Source organism: Loxodonta africana, chromosome 9 (genome assembly GCF_030014295.1).
Source record: "Loxodonta africana isolate mLoxAfr1 chromosome 9, mLoxAfr1.hap2, whole genome shotgun sequence".
NCBI lineage: Eukaryota > Metazoa > Chordata > Mammalia > Proboscidea > Elephantidae > Loxodonta > Loxodonta africana.
Window position 1 is genome coordinate 83,091,352 of NC_087350.1, and position 16,573 is coordinate 83,107,924.

General features: G+C 46.7%; 1 protein-coding gene across 1 annotated transcript; it reads left to right on the forward strand.

Annotated features, from left to right (window-relative positions):
* The first annotated feature begins 1,440 nt into the window (after window positions 1-1,440).
* On the forward strand, window positions 1,441-3,764 carry CCL19 (C-C motif chemokine ligand 19). Its single transcript, XM_023545329.2, has 3 exons — window positions 1,441-2,265; window positions 2,956-3,082; window positions 3,305-3,764. The coding sequence occupies exons 1-3, from the start codon at window positions 2,205-2,207 to the stop codon at window positions 3,465-3,467; spliced, it is 351 nt and encodes a 116-aa protein (XP_023401097.1). The 5' UTR covers window positions 1,441-2,204; the 3' UTR covers window positions 3,468-3,764.
* Window positions 3,765-16,573: the final 12,809 nt, after the last annotated feature.

Consider the following 16,573-nt stretch of genomic DNA (forward strand, 5'->3'; position numbering starts at 1 on the left):
AGCACGTGCTAGAGTATTAGTGGATGGAAATAAATGGGGGTGGCGCAAACAGAATAAACAGCACTACCAGACGCAGAAGTATGGATAGATCAACAGACAGCTAAGTAGATAGATGAATTAATGGACAGCTATTTTTTATTTATAAGGGTAGAATTACAGAAAAACCTATGAAAGCCAGAACCCATGTAAGGCGGAAACCTGTCAGAGAAGGAAAACAAATATTTTCCACCAAAACAATAGAAAAGTGGTAACACTTTACCTTGTCAAAAGCAGAAAACTTGCGAGACCTGGAAAAACAAGGCAGTCCCATCGAGTTCCAGCTCTCACAAGTTACAATGTATAATAATGGCTGATATTTATTGAGTGCTTATTATGTGCCAGCCTCTAAACCAAAGGTTTTACCCAGATTACCTCATTTAATCCTAAAAGTAGGTCTATTATCATTCCCATTTTTTGCATACCCATTGCCATCGAGTCAACGCAGTGACCCTATAGGACAGAGAGGAACTGCCCCATAGGGTTTCCAAGGAGCGCCTGGTAAATTCAAACTGCTGACCTTTTGGTTAGCAGCCATAGCTCACCGTGGCTCTTAACCACTGTACCACCAGGGCTCCATTTTTTGAATAAGGACACTAAAATACAGATTGGATAACTTGCACATGGTCATACAGCCAGTAAGTGGTGGAATCCGAATCCTAACATCTACTGTAGAGTCTCCTCTATTCTGTGCTATGATCAACGGCCAGGTGGCAGGCAGGCAGTGTGAGGTAGTGGTCAACAGAGTAAACTCTAGAGCAAAAGATGACTGGGGACAAATCATGCCCCAGCACTTACTAGACGTGTGACCTTTTGTTCTGAGCCTCAATTTCCTCGTGTGTAAAACAGAGATAATAATTGCTAATAACAAAACTACTTCATAGTTTTTTGGGGAAAAGTTAAGCAAGATCACAGTGGTAAAGTACTTGATACAGCACCTAGCACAGAATAAGTGATTAGAAATGCTATTACTATTATTATTATTAATGGCTACAAAGAAAGATAAATCAGAAACTTTATGATGGAAACACCCGCATGCAAAGAAGGGTCCAGAGCTTGAGGGGGATGGTTGAGTCGGTGTCCAACATATTAATTTCTCTTTCGAGGCCTTCTTTTCTGGTCTATCTCTAGTCTTTCTCATCAGGATGGGGAAATCGCTTGTTCCCCTGCCCTGTCAATTCCTTGAAATTTGGGAATTTGTCTGGATGTGAGCTGGCCAGTTCTTCTCCTTAGAAATCCCCTCTTGGTTCCCAGGATTAAGAGGAGGGGAAAGATGAAGGGGGCTCTTCCAGGTCAGGCTCCCTTCAGCTCTTCCTCTGACCAGGTCTTAAAAAAAAAAAAAAAATTTTTTTTTTTTTTTTTAAACATGGGAAAATGGCAAATAGGGGAAGGGGCAGTGCTCACTGAGCCAGGAGGATGAAGTTCTAGAGTGTTAAGATGTGGGGTAAGAATTCTGGATCTTCTCCCAAGGAACCTCCCCTCTCAGCTCTGCTTGTCCCAGTGGAGGGACTGGTTCCAAGATGGCAAGTGGGCAGGCACTGTGATGACCTGGGGAGGCTACCCCAGGCTCTCATGGTGGTTCTTAGGGTACCAGGGAGCCTTCTTCACTGCCACCACCACCAGGGGGCTTAGAATCACAGAAAAGAGAGGTGGGATGAGGGACAAACCTAGTGAAGGGGGTACAACTCCTCACTCCTGCCCCCCAACCCTGACCATCACTTCTGAGCCCCAGTCCTAGGCTTCATCATGCAAATGCCACTAAGGAGAAGCTAGTGCAGACCCTCCCTCCAAAGCTGACAGAGCCAGGCTCCTTGTCATGGCCAGACTACAGGCTGCTTCCTCCGTTGTCAGAGCTGAGCCAAGGAAGGCAGAGGATGGGGGAAGCTGGGTCAGGTTTCACCAGAAAGAGGGGGGCATGGGGGACCCACGGAATGGGACACAGAGGGGAATTTCTGGACAGAGAAAGTGAAAGCTTCTGGGACCATAAATAGGAGGCAGCCGCAGCCTCACACAGGCTTCCACTCACACTCTTTCAAACCCGCTCACATTCCCCTTCCCACTGCTCCTTCACACTCCTAGCTAAGCCTCTGCCTCACAAGACTCCTGCACACGCCAGAGCTTCACTCCCACTCACCTGCTTGTTGTCAGTCTGCCTCTGTCCATCCTCCATGGCACCCTGCACAGCCTCACTACTGGCCCTCAGCTTGCTGGTTCTCTGGACCTCCCCTGGTAAGGCTGAGGGGAGGGCTAGGGTGGGAGCCTGAGGGAGGTGCAATGTCCAGGTCTCAGACTGCTTGACACTGCCTGTGAGGGTCTACTTGTTTCGGTGAACCTGGAGGGCCCCATGCCCTGGGTATGTGCCTGTGCAGTGTGGGGGTACCTGGGCCTCAGAATGCCAATATGTGTCTGTCTCTTAGGCATCTATCTCTTAGTATTTCCCTGGGCAGGCCCTATTTCCTGCTGCCTCTGTTTCCTAGGCAGGAGACAGCAGTGTATAATTCTTAAGGTGGGGAGAATGGAGACACTAAAGCAGGGCTGATAGTCAAAATATTAGCAATTCATAGGGCCTCAACACCAGTCTTCTAGAGAGAAAGGGTCTTAGGGGTCTCTGGCTGTGACCAGCATTAACTCTTTGCTTGCTGGGTTGTATGATGTTAAGAGGTCCTGGGACAGGGTGATCAGAGCAGCAGGAAGGCATTTGTGGGGGCTCAGGACAATGGTTATTTAACAACCAGTTTAGACATATTTGAATATATTTAGCAACCAGTAGGGCCATGTTGGTGCACACCGGCTGAATATCAGGTCTAGTTGTGCACACCCACACACACAGGTGTCCTTAATCCCAGTTAGGGTTTTGGGCTCCCCTCCTCAGGGTCCCTATGTCCTGACACCACCTTTTTCCCTATCCCCACCCTCCAGCTCTGGGTGGTGCCAACGATGCTGAAGATTGTTGCCTGTCTGTGACCCAGCGCCCCATCCCTGGGAACATTGTGCGAGCCTTTCACTACCTCCTCCTCAAGGATGGCTGCAGGGTGCCTGCTGTGGTGTGAGTTGCGGGGGGTGCGGGGGTGTCTAGCCTAGCCTCTCTTCTATCAGCTCCTGGTGATACCACTACGTTCTTAACTCTCTTCTCCTTGCCAAGCTCAGCTCCTTCAATGAAGCCCCTGAAACAGGTTCCCAGACATGGTCCCCAGCCTCTGCCCCTCATACTAGGGTCTTCCAGGGAGCTGGGTTCCAGAGCTCCGTTCTCTCTGGCCTCTGATTCTAGGTTCACCACAATGAGGGGTCACCAGCTCTGTGCACCCCCAGACCAGCCCTGGGTGGGCCGCATCATCCGGAGACTGCAGAAGATCACTCCCAAGGCAAGCCTGGCCCTCTCTCCTCCGCAGCCCTGCCTCCTCCAAGTCCCCATCCAAAACTCCAGCCCATGACCCTGCTTCTCCTTCCTCCCCCAGAGCAAGAACCACCGCATTTAGCCCGTTTCAGGCTACTGGGAGCCCTGCGTCCTGGGGAACCAACGGTCAGAGGGAGGACCAGGCCTCCAGCTCCACTGCACCAGGCCTGACCCAGCCAGGGTGGGGCCTGGATTGCCAATGTGAGTGTGAGTGTGTGCAAGAGAGTGAGTGTGGCTGGAACACAGGCTTCATGCCCGGACTGCATTGTTTCCAATAAAGCCCAACGGGTACCCACACATCTGTCTGCTGTCTGCTCTCTGTCCAGGATGGCAGGTATAGGAAAGGGAAAAATGAAATGGTTGATCTATTTTCCACCCTGAAGCCTGAACAGTCTCCTGATAGACCTCCACCTAACAGCCCGATGTTCTCAGGATCAGCCCCCACCATCAGGGCCTTGTCTCATGTCTCTCCCTACCATCCTCCAGGGCTCAGCAACACTAAAATTGTGTGTGTTTCCTGAATGGACCAAGTCTCTCATCAGTCTTTGCTCTCCAACGCAGGTGTTCAAGCATCCAGGTGTCTCAGGGATCAGGTATCACTAGGGGGAAGGGAGCTGTAAGGAACTAGTTCCCATGGCTAAGCAGAAGACCCACCTCTACTGGCTCAGGGGAAAGTACCCATTCACCCACGCCATTGCTTCTGTCTGGAACAATCCTCTCTCTCTTCTATCCCCTGGCTCCCCATCTGGAGCTGGATGCCTCATCTGTCCCCCAGGAAGTCTCCTCTGAACTAGACTGAGTTAGGTAGCCTCCCAAGACCCCCTGCCCCTCTCTCTCAGGGCATTCATTACACTGAGTTACAATTCTCTTCAGTCTTTCTAGAAGACAAGGATCACGTCTGTTTTAGTTTCTGCTGTCTTCCTGGTGTCCAGCATATTGCCTGGCACATGGCAGTAGCTCGATAAATAATTTTTAGTAAATTAATAAGTATGTGAGGAAAGGCTCAGCTGTCATGGGTGAGGATCCGTCTGTCCATACAGAATCTGACCTCCAGGCCAGCCGTCTTCTCTCCCTCAGTTAGCCTGAGCAAGGTCCAGCCCCACCTGGGCAATCCGGGGGTCACACCTCTCAGGGACACTGACAGACTGAACTGGGAGCCAGAGGCCAGAGATGGGAGAGGGGCCACAGGGAGGAAGAAGCAGCAGCCAGGGGAGAGAGGTGGTTCACCATGGAGGAGCCCCACCCTCATCCCTGCAGCCCACATGGGCTTGAGGACCCAGAGGCAACACTGAGACCAGAAGAGTCAGGGAAGGAGTCTCAGCTCTGAATGAGGAAAACCCTGTGACACCTGGAGCATCCCATAGGGTTGCTCTGTGAGGAGCAAGTTCATTTTTCCTGGGGAAGCTGGATGGCCTCCAGACTATGGCCTCTAAAGGCCTGTCCAGCCAGGAAAGGCAAACCTGTGCCACTGGGGTCAGATGGAGACTAGGAGGCCAGACTGAGCATCCTGCCGAAAGAGGGGTCATCATTATAGGACATACAAACCAGCTGACAACAAAACCAGGCCTGGGCAGGCCCTAAAGGGGAATAGTGGTGAAGGGGTTGTATCAGCCTCTTCTCCCTGGGTTGAGAGCATAGCAGCCTCTTCCTCCCCTCTCCTCACAAATGGAAGTGTTCAAAGCCCGGAGTATCCCAGGTCTCAGAGTCACAGAGGGTGAGGGGGATGGGCATAGTTCTCAAGAACTGCTGCCATGGCTCAAAAGTTTGGCTCTGCTGCCTAGAAGAAAATACCCAGCCATTCATGCATCCATCCATCTAGCTGATCCTGCATCCATTAGCCCTCCCTCCATCCATTCATCCATTCATCCATTCATCCACCCACCCACCCTCACATTTATTCATTCATCCATCCATCTAGCCAGCCAGCCATGGAGTCCCAGAGCTCCCAGTTATGAATCCTCTTTGGATCCTATGCCCTGCACCCCAGTAGGCAGAGGACAATCACAGGTATGAGAGGGGCACATTGCCTCAAATCCTTCTTAGTTCACAGTGGAGCCAAGAGGCAGTCAGTGTACCACAGAAGCAGACAAAAACCCTCCCTCTGGACCCTCAGGAGAAGACACGGAGAAAGGGGGCTGAGGGTGGGAGCCCTGAGGAAGGTGCTACCAGGACACAGGCCACTGAACACTACGTCCCAAATACTGACACTGGGAACTACAAGAAGAAGTCTGTGCTCAATGCCTGGGCCAGAGTCCCAAAATCCTGTCTTCCCACCACACTGTGTGACTCTGGGCAAGTTCCTTCCCCACTTCCCATACTTGGTTTCTCCATTTGTCAGATCCAGGCAGGGCTTGATTTTTAAGAGTGCTTCCAAACAAAATCTTGGCTCCTGAATCTTTGGGTCTCAGGCTAAACCTCCAGGATTCACTTAGGCTCCCCCAAAGTTATGCACATTCAGAAATTCCCTATTTACTCAGGGGACACTCTCTGGGAACAAAGTGTAAAGTGAGACTTACCCAAAAACCAAACCCACTGCCATCGATTCCGACTCATAGTGACCCTATAGGACAGAGTAGAACTGCCCCATAGAGCTTCCAAGGAGCGACTGGTGGATTTGAACTGCTGACCTCTTGGTTAGCAGCTGTAGTGCTTAACCACTACGCCACCAAGGTTTCCAAAGTGAGACTTAGGAAGGAGAAGAATTCTAGCAGCTTGTGAAGTGTCTTGGACCAAACCATCCCCTGCTTGATCCTGGGGGCTCAGGGGATGAAGAGTTTGGAGGCAAACTGAGGGGTAGACTCCAGAGCCTCTCAGGGAGCAGGCATGCAACATTCCTCACTCCTCCAGTCAGTACCGTCCCTTCTGGCTTTCTCCCTTCCTCTTTTTCCACGCACTGTTCCTACCCATCCCCCACCCCCAGCCATATCAACCCCTCCTGGGCACTGGTTCCTATTTTATGGGGCTTAGCCCAGCAATCTGAGGCTTGTCATGTCCCAGTCAAACATTCTCAGGGCTGTAACTCCATCTAACCAACATCTGCTTTGTGTTTCACTATGATTCACTGACAAGGGTTGCGTGTTTATTTAAGCTGGGTTCCGGCAAGCTGGAAGCCTACATGCCTATCTCTGACAACGATGAGGCGGCCAGCTCTCTGAGGAGCAGCATGGACTCCTGATTCCATGGCCAGGATGCAGTGGTCTTGCCTACTGCCTATAGAGGAAACACCTTCCTTTCTAGGGCACATGATGCCTGCTACAGGTTCAAAGACTGCAACTAAGTGACACTGGCATACCCTGAAGGCCTGCGGCCCCAGCAGCTGGCAATATCCCCCTAAGGGCTCTCCCCCAGAGATCCCCTAGCCTTTTTGTCCACCTATGTGGTGGACAAAAAGACCCCTGTCCTAACTGTCTAATGAGAGAGCTCCTGGGGAAAGGATTGAGCCATTGCTAAGATTGCTTTGCACAGGGCCCGGCCCCAAACAAACACTAGCACACACTTGATGAACAAAAAATGGAATTGAACGTGGTCCTTTTTCACTATGCCCTATCCCCCGCTCCCCATACCTGGAGCACATCCAGTTCTCAAGACCTCGTGGGGCTGTCTCTGCAATCACTGTTCTGTAGCATGGGTAGAAGCATCTGGTCAGAGACAGCCCCATACGGTTTTGATCATGTTTTGATCATTTCATGTTCGACTTCTCGGTAAGCCCCCACCCCATGCCACCCCCTTCTTCTGGCTTCCGGAAAACTCAGTATCCGCAGGAAACTCCTGGAAATAACAGTCTCACAAAGGAGCTGAGCTCCCCAGTGGGGAGCTTCCTCCAAGATCCCCTCTGTAGAAATAAAGACACTTCTCTAGCCAGAGAACTTCTTAGATGACCCTCGAGATTTTGTCCACATGGAAGACCATGGCTCTGTAGTACTAGCTAATTCACCCACTACTAGTGGTTACTGTGTGCTGAGCACTGCTTTAAGCACTATTGTCATTCTTAGGTTGCAGATGAGGAAACTGTAGTGCAGAGGTTAAGTAACTTACCCAAGGCTAGCAGCTAGTGAAATGGCAGAGCTGGGGTTCCTGCCTGGGCAGCTTGGCTTGAGTCTGTACCCTTAACCACTATGCATGCCACCTTTGTGAGTTGACCCACCCCGTAAGGAAAAATGAAGAACAACACAGCAGGGCCAGGTCTGAAAAGGTGGTCCCCAGGGAGTAGGAAGAACCATTACTTTGGGGTACCGACCATGTGTCAGGCTCTAAGCTGAGTCCTTTATTTGCATTATATCATTCCATCATGAGCCCTATGAGGTGGTATCATTAGTCCCATTTTATGTATGAGGTAATTGAGGCACAGACAGGAAGACCTCCCAAGTCCACTCAACTAAAAAATCGAAGTAACTAGCAAAGTTGGGACTGCTGCCTAAGTCAGCCTGACAGAAGCACTCAGACTGAGGACTGGGGGCTGGGATGTCTAGTTGGGCTGGAAAGGCTTGGCTTGACTGCAAGAGCTGGGGGGAAATGAGAGGGGAAGCTGGAAGCCTCAGGAGGAACCCAGGCACTTGATCCTGGATGCAGAGATGCCCCCTGGAGGGCCTCTCCAGCAGAAGGGGACTTGCCTTCCCCAGAATGTCAAAGGGGAAGTGGGAGCTGGGTCTGCTAAGTCTCAGTGTTCACAGCAGTAGAGGGGTAAAAGGAACCAGGCTACACTTATGCCCACCGTAGCCCCATACCCAGCAGAGTGTCAGAGGCCAGGACGTGCAGATGAAGTAAGAAAAGGAGGAATGGAGGGCAGGGCTGGGGATCTGGAGGGTAGCGGCGAGGCTTGGGGCCCCGTGGGCAGAGCTTCGGGAAGGGGCAAGCCATGCTTCTAACTCACCAGTGTCTGAGGGCTACTGAGCCCACCTGGCCACAACCTGTGAAGGGCAGAACATTTGGGATGGCTGGGGCTGGATCAGACCCCTGAAGTGTTTGCTTCTAAGGGGCACTTGGGTCTCCTGAGGGGCCAGGGGTGGAGCAGGGAGTCAGAACTTCCTGCCTCGCTTCTGGTCCTAGGGCTCCTGGTTCTTCCCAATGGCTCCCGTGGAGAGGCAAGAAGACATGAAAAGACTTGGGTCTGGGGTGCCAGCCCACCTTGGGCTCTGAGGTGGGCCCAGAGGCCCCTCAACCCAGCAGAAGAGGGAAAATTTTAACTACAGCAGCTTCTATGGCATCTCCCAGGGCTCTGGATCTCAGAATCACTGTCCCTGGAGATCTAAGTCCATCACCATTAAAACCCCAATTACTGTGCTGACCCCACACCTGTCAGGCCATCATTTCAAAGATTCACTACTAAGAGGAAGCTGCCCCTTCCTACCAGGTCCCCAACAGTGTAAAGCCCTCCATCAGTTCAGGAACCTCCATCTCTGACCCGTTAAACCTGTTGCCATTCAGTCAATTCCAACTCATATGCAGACCCTTTAGGACAGAGTAGAACTGTCCCATAGAGTTTCCAAGGGGTACCTGGTAGATTTGAACTCCCGATATTTTGGTTAACAGCTGTAGCTCTTAACCACTATGCCACCAGTGCTTCCCCATCCCTGACAGGACATCCCATATCTCTTGGTGTCCCCATAGCTGACAAGACCACCATTAATGACAAGGTTCCTCCATTACTATCAGGCCACCATTTCATTCCTCTCAGGAAATATTATCACTGCCAAGAACACATAAGCCTGTCAAGCAGGACAACAGCACTGCACAACTCCAGGAGGCACCATTTCACTATAATCTATGTAAATGGTACCTCCTGGCCAGGCAGCCCTGAGTGTCAGGGTATCCATTGCTGTAGGGCCCCCAGTAGATTCAGGGCTGTCATCGCATGTGCCCCAGCCCTGTCAAGACCTTTTATGTCTAAAGGGATGCCCCATCACTATCCAGAACACAGAACCTTTACTCATGCCAGGCACTGTTCTAGTTGCTGGTGATATAATAAAGAACAAGACAGATACGATCTTGGACTTCATTGAGCTGGCATTCTGAAGACAATTACAGTACTGACCCCCTAGACAACTGGGGCCCATGTCCTGTGCTCTTCGTTTTATAGGGCACTGCTCTGGCCTTCCTCCAGTCATATCACTGGACATAGGACAGAAAGTCAAGGCCAAAGGGGCATGCCCATCTGGAGCTAATGCTTTCTCCTTCAAAACCACATTTCAGGAACTGGAAACCTGAGAATTACCTGCCCAAGTGGCCCCAGCAGCTTCCAGGGTCCATGCAGCAGAGCTCGCCTCTTCCCCAGATCTCTCCTTCCTAGGATGGACTACATCACTGATGTGCACACTACTAGGACGAGAGGGTGGCCAAGAAGTAACTGTTTGCAGGGGATGTGGAAAGACCTTGTATGTATGGGAGCAGTGACACTCATGCAAATGAGGCCCCTCATGATGCAGGATAGAGGTGAGGGTAGGAAGAGGAGGGGTGAGAAGAGAAGCAGGGAAGGTAAAGAGATGGAGCTTAGCTCTCCCATTACCACCTCATTCCAGCATGGAACACTGAAGGATCCAAGAATTCTAAATTTGAACCTGGTCTTCGAGTTGTTTTGAAAGTATATTTTGCAAGGTAGGAAGATAGACATTTTTATTTGATAATTTGTTAGTCTGATTTATAACTTTTAAATACTTAGGTACATAGTATGTGGTCCTCCATTTATACTGTAGCCTCAAGACCCACAAATGTTAGGTAGTAGCCTACCAGATGCCACCTCTGAAATCACAGCTATAGCTGCCACTCGAAAATGGACATCACTTCCACCACCAAAATGATTGCACACTAACCCTGCTCCTTTGCATCACTACTAGTGTTCTAGTCACAGTCCTTGGAAGGTGCTTTTGATTGCCTGAACCTAGGTCATGTGCCCACATCCTAGCTGCAAAGGGGGCTGGGAAAATTAGTATGTGACTGTTATGGATTGAATTGCGTCTCCCAAAAATATGTGTTTTAATCCTAACCTGTATGCCTGTGATTATAATCCCATTTGGGAACGGGTTGTCTTTGTTATGATAATGAGGCAGGATTAGTGTACAGTGTTTCTGGAGTCAATCTCTTTTGAGATATAAGAGATTAAACAAGCAAGCAAGCTAGCAGAAGCTCAAAGAGACAAGGACCTTCCTCCAGAGCCGACAGAAAGTCTTCCCCTAGAGCTGGCACCCTGAATTTAGACTTGTAGCTTCCTAAACTCCTAAAAATAAATTTCTGTTTGTTAAAGACACCCACTTTTGGTATTTCTTTTATGGTAACACTAGATAACTAAGACAGTGTCTTTTGGAAATTCTATGATAAAAGAGAAGTTCTACCAGTGACCAAACTAATATAATAGGAAATTGCTCAAATGCAGAAAGGGGTTGAGGTTATAGGCAGTGGGAGAAAAAAAAGATAAATATCTACAGCCCACCCTATGGCTTTCTGACATCAACATACATACTTCTTCACAAACCCTAGGCTTCTTTAAAAATTAAAACCATCACTTAACATAATAACACCTTTGCTTATACAACCAGAAACATTCACCCCTCCCCAAAGAGAGCCAACTGAGAGCATTAGCAATTACCATATCCAATTCTAAATTCAAGATCTCAGGGGGATGTCCATTCTACCTCTAGTTCTGTTGCAATCTTACCTCTCTATTCTACAACATCTAGTAACTACCACCAACAAACCTGTATCAGCCAGGATAGGCTAGGTTATGCTGTAATAACAAACAACACTCAAATCTGAGTGATTTAACACAACCAAAGTCTATTCTCCATGAGTACCAACCAAGTCTGCTGTGGGTCCAGGCTAGTTTCTAGTGCACCTGTGTTCTATGTGCTGGCTCAACATTCCAGGCTACTTTCATCTTTTGGCGTGCTCCTTCATCTCAGCACATGCTTCTACAATTACTTCAGCTAGGGAAGAGAGCAAGGAGGGCCACGCATCAGTTTTTAAATGCCTCTGTCCACAAGTGGCATATGTCACTTCTGCTTACATTTCATTGACCAAAGTAGGTTATACAGCCATGCCTAACTTCAAGCGGCGAGTCCCAGGAAGAAGAAAAGAACCAGAATTTTGGTAAGTAGTAGTAATATCACCACAACAACCTATGGAACAAGGGAGGATAAAAGAAAAGTGGAATCAGTTAAAATAAAAAAAAAAAAAGGCAGATTTCACAACAAAGAAGAAAATACAAGTAAAAACTATAGTCAGTACTTCTGAAACTTAGCTGGCATTTATTACTTTCTTCCTGTATTAGTTTTCTATCACTGTATAACAAATTTAGCAGTGTAAAACCATTGAAATTTATCATTTCACGTTTTCCATGGATCATGAGTCTAGGTAAGGGTTCACTGGGTCCTCTCCTCAGGGTCTCACCATGATGAACTCAAGGTGTCAGCCAGGGCTGCAATTTCATCTAAGGCTCCGAGTTCTCTTTCAAATCCCCTGATGTTGATAGTCGTGGTTGTAGGACTGAAGTCCTCAGCTGCTAGAGGCCACCTGACATTCCCTGTTACATGGGACTCTCTACAACTTGGCAGTTTGCTTCTTCAAGGCCAACATGAGATCATCTGCTTCTTATCTTACATCTTAGACACTCTTTAAAAAGGGCTTACCTGATTCACCAAAAGAGTAAAAAGGCTACCTGCAGACTGGGAAAAACTTTTTAGCTATGACATTTCTGATCAGCGCCTGATCTCTAAAATCTACATAATACTGCAAAAACTCAACTGCAAAAAGACAAATAACCCAATTAAAAAATGGGCAAAAGATATGAACAGACACTTCACTAAAGAAGACATTCAGGTAGCTAACAGATACATGAGGAAATGTTCACGATCATTAGCTATTAGAGAAATGCAGATCAAAACTACAATGAGATTTCATCTCACTCCAACAAGGCTGGCATTAATCCAAAAAACACAAAAGAATAAATGTTGGAGAGGCTGTGGAGAGATTGGAACACTTCTACACTGCTGGTGGGAATGTCAAATGGTACAACCACTTTGCAAATCGATTTGGCACTTCCTTAAAAAGCTAGACATAGAACTACCATACGATCCAGCAATCCCACTCCTTGGAATATATACTAGAGAAATAAGACCCTTTACACGAACAGATATATGCACACCCATGTTTATTGCAGCACTGTTTACAATACCAAAAAGATGGAAGCAACCAAGGTGCCCATCAATGGGATGAATGGATAAATAAATTATGGTATATTCACACAATGGAATACTATGCATCAATAAAGAACAGCGAGAAATCTGTGAAACATTTCATAACATGGAGGAACCTGGAAGGCTTTATGCTGAGTGAAATTAGTCAGTTGCAAAAGGACACATATTGTATAAGCCCACTATTATAAGAACTTGAGAAATAGTTTAAACTGAGAAGAAAACATTCTTTTGTGGTGACGAGATGGGGGAGGGAGGGAGGGTGGGAGGGGGTACTCACTAATTAGATAGTAGATAAGAACTACTTTAGGTGAAGGGAAAGATGGCACACAGTACAGGGGAGGTCAGCACAATTGGACTAAACCAAAAGCAAAGAAGTTTCCTGAATAAACTGAATGCTTCGAAGGCCAGCGTAGCAGGGGCAGGGGTCTGGGGACCATGGTTTCATGGGACATCTAAATCAATTGGCATAATAAAATCTATTAAGAAAACATTCTGCATCCCACTTTGGAGAGTGGCGTCTGGGGTCTTAAACGCTAGCAAGTGGCCATCTAAGATGCAGCAATTGGTCTCAAACCACCTGGAGCAAAGGAGAATGAAGAACACCAAAGACACAGGGTAATTATGAGCCCAAGAGACAGAAAGGGCCACATAAACCAGAGACTACATCAGCCTGAGACCAGAAGAACTAGATAGTGCCCGGCCACCACCGATGACTGCCCTGACAGGGAACACAACACAGGAGAGCAGTGGGATGCAGACCCCAAATCCTCATAAGACCATACTTAATGGTCTGACTGAGACTGGAAGGACCCTGGTGGTCATGGCCCCCAGACCTTCTGTTGGCCCAGGACAGGAACAATTCCTGAAGCCAACTCTTCAGACACGGATTGGACTGGACAATGGGTTGGAGAGGGCTGCTGATGAGGAGTGAGCTTCTTGGATCAAGTGGAAACTTGAGACTATGTTGGCATCTCCTTCCTGGAGGGGAGATGAGAGGGTGGAGAGGGTTAGAAGCTGATGAAAAGGACACGAAAAGAGAGAGTGGAGGGAGAGAGCAGGATGTCTCATTAGGGGGAGGGTAATTGGGAGTGTGTAGCAAGGTGTATATGGGTTTTTGTGTGAGAGACTGACTTGATTTGTAAACTTTCACTTAAAGCACAATAAAAATTACTTAAAAAAAAGGGGGCGGAGCCAAGATGGCGGACTAGGCAGACGCTACCTCGGATCCCTCTTACAACAAAGACACGGAAAAACAAGTGAATCGATCACATACATAACAATCTACGAACCCTGAACAACAAACACAGATTTAGAGACGGATAACGAACTAATACGGGGAAGCAGCAATTGTTTCCAGAGCCTGGAGCCAGCGTACCAGTCAGGTACGGCACAAGCACAGAGAGCGGCTCCACCCCCCTGAACTAACCCCGGGAGGGGGACCAGCCGGTTCCACAGGTGGCGTGGGACGCAGCCGGTAGGAGAAGTCCCCGGGAGGCAGTGACTGGTCTTGGAGCAGAAAGAGCAGCGTCCGAGCCAGGGAACCGTCCCACAGGGATTTGGACTGGACGCAGCGGATTTTCTGGAAAAACTAGTTTCTCAGTGATGGCTCGGAGACAACAATCCATATCAAACCACTTAAAGAAGCAGACCATGACAGCTTCTCCAACCCCCCAAACAAAAGAATCAAAATCTTTCCCAAATGAAGATACAATCTTGGAATTATCAGATACAGAATATAAAAAACTAATTCACAGAATGCTTAATGATATCACAAATGAAATTAGGATAACTGCAGAAAAAGCCAAGGAACACACTGATAAAACTATTGAAGAACTCAAAAAGATTATTCAAGAACATAGTGGAAAAATGAATAAGTTGCAAGAATCCATAGAGAGACAGCATGTAGAAATCCAAAAGATTAACAATAAAATAACAGAATTAGACAACGCACTAGGAAGTCAGAGGAGCAGACTCGAGCAATTAGAATGCAGACTGGGACATCTGGAGGACCAGGGAATCGACACCAACATAGCTGAAAAAAAATCAGATAAAAGAATTAAAAAAAATGAAGAAACCCTAAGAATTATGTGGGACTCTATCAAGAAGGATAACCTGCAGGTGATTGGAGTCCCAGAACAGGGAGGGAGGTCAGAAAACACAGAGAAAATAGTTGAAGAATTCCTGACAGAAAACTTCCCTGACATCATGAAAGACGAAAGGATATCTATCCAAGATGCTCATCCAACCCCATTTAAGATTGATCCAAAAAGAAAAACACCAAGACATATTATCATCAAACTCACCAAAACCAAAGATAAACAGAAAATTTTAAAAGCAGCCAGGGAGAAAAGAAAGGTTTCCTTCAAGGGAGAATCAGTAAGAATATGTTCTGACTACTCAGCAGAAACCATGCAGGCAAGAAGGGAATGGGACGACATACACAGAACACTGAAGGAGAAAAACTGCCAGCCAAGGATCATATATCCAGCAAAACTCTCTCTGAAATATGAAGGCGAAATTAAGATATTTACAGACAAACACAAGTTTAGAGAATTTGCAAAAACCAAACCAAAGCTACAAGAAATACTAAAGGATATTGTTTGGTCAGAGAACCAATAATATCAGATATCAGCACAACACAAGGTCACAAAACAGAACGTCCTGATATCAACTCAAATACGGAAATCACAAAAACAAATTAAGATTAATTAAAAAAAAAAATACACATAACAGGGAATCATGGAAGTCAATAGGTAAAAGATCACAATAATCAAAAAGAGGGACTAAATACAGGAGGCATTGAACGGCCATATGAAGAGTGATACAAGGCGATATAGAACAATACAAGTTAGGTTTTTACTTAGAAAAATAGGGGTAAATAATAAGGTAACCACAAAAAGGTATAACAACTCTATAACTCAAGATAAAAACCAAGAAAAACGTAACGACTCAACTAACATAAAGTCAAGCACTATGAAAATGAGGATCTCACAATTTACTAAGAAAAACACCTCAGCACAAAAAAGTATGTGGAAAAACGAAATTGTCAACAACACACATAAAAAGGCATCAAAATGACAGCACTAAAAACTTATTTATCTATAATTACCCTGAATGTAAATGGACTAAATGCACCAATAAAGAGACAGAGAGTCACAGACTGGATAAAGAAACACGATCCATTTATATGCTGCCTACAAGAGACACACCTTAGACTTAGAGACACAAACAAACTAAAACTCAAAGGATGGAAAAAAGTATATCAAGCAAACAATAAGCAAAAAAGAAGAGGAGTAGCAATACTAATTTCTGACAAAATAGACTTTAGACTTAAGTCCACCACAAAGGATAAAGAAGGACACTATATAATGATAAAAGGGACAATTGATCAGGAAGACATAACCATATTAAATATTTATGCACCCAATGACAGGGCTGCAAGATACATAAATCAAATTTTAACAGAATTGAAAAGCGAGATAGATACCTCCACAATTATAGTAGGAGACTTCAACACACCACTTTCGGAGAAGGACAGGACATCCAGTAAGAAGCTCAACAGAGACACGGAAGATCTAATTACAACAATCAACCAACTTGACCTCATTGACTTATACAGAACTCTCCACCCAACTGCTGCAAAGTATACTTTTTTTTCTAGCGCACATGGAACATTCTCTAGAATAGACCACATATTAGGTCATAAAACAAACCTTTGCAGAGTCCAAAACATCGAAATATTACAAAGCATCTTCTCAGACCACAAGGCAATAAAACTAGAGATCAATAACAGAAAAACTAGGGAAAAGAAATCAAATACTTGGAAAATGAACAACACCCTTCTGAAAAAAGACTGGGTTATAGAAGACATTAAGGAGGGAATAAGGAAATTCATAGAAAGCAACGAGAATGAAAATACTTCCTATCAAAACCTCTGGGACACAGCAAAAGCAGTGCT

Excerpts from the sequence above, each read along its gene's own strand:
- CCL19 (XM_023545329.2), top strand. The coding sequence starts at position 2,205 with ATGGCACCCTGCACAGCCTCACTACTGGCCCTCAGCTTGCTGGTTCTC. Across the intron at positions 2,266-2,955 it reads GGTTCTCTGGACCTCCCCTG|CTCTGGGTGGTGCCAACGAT; the intron begins GTAAGGCTGAGG and ends CCCACCCTCCAG. Across the intron at positions 3,083-3,304 it reads TGCAGGGTGCCTGCTGTGGT|GTTCACCACAATGAGGGGTC; the intron begins GTGAGTTGCGGG and ends CTCTGATTCTAG.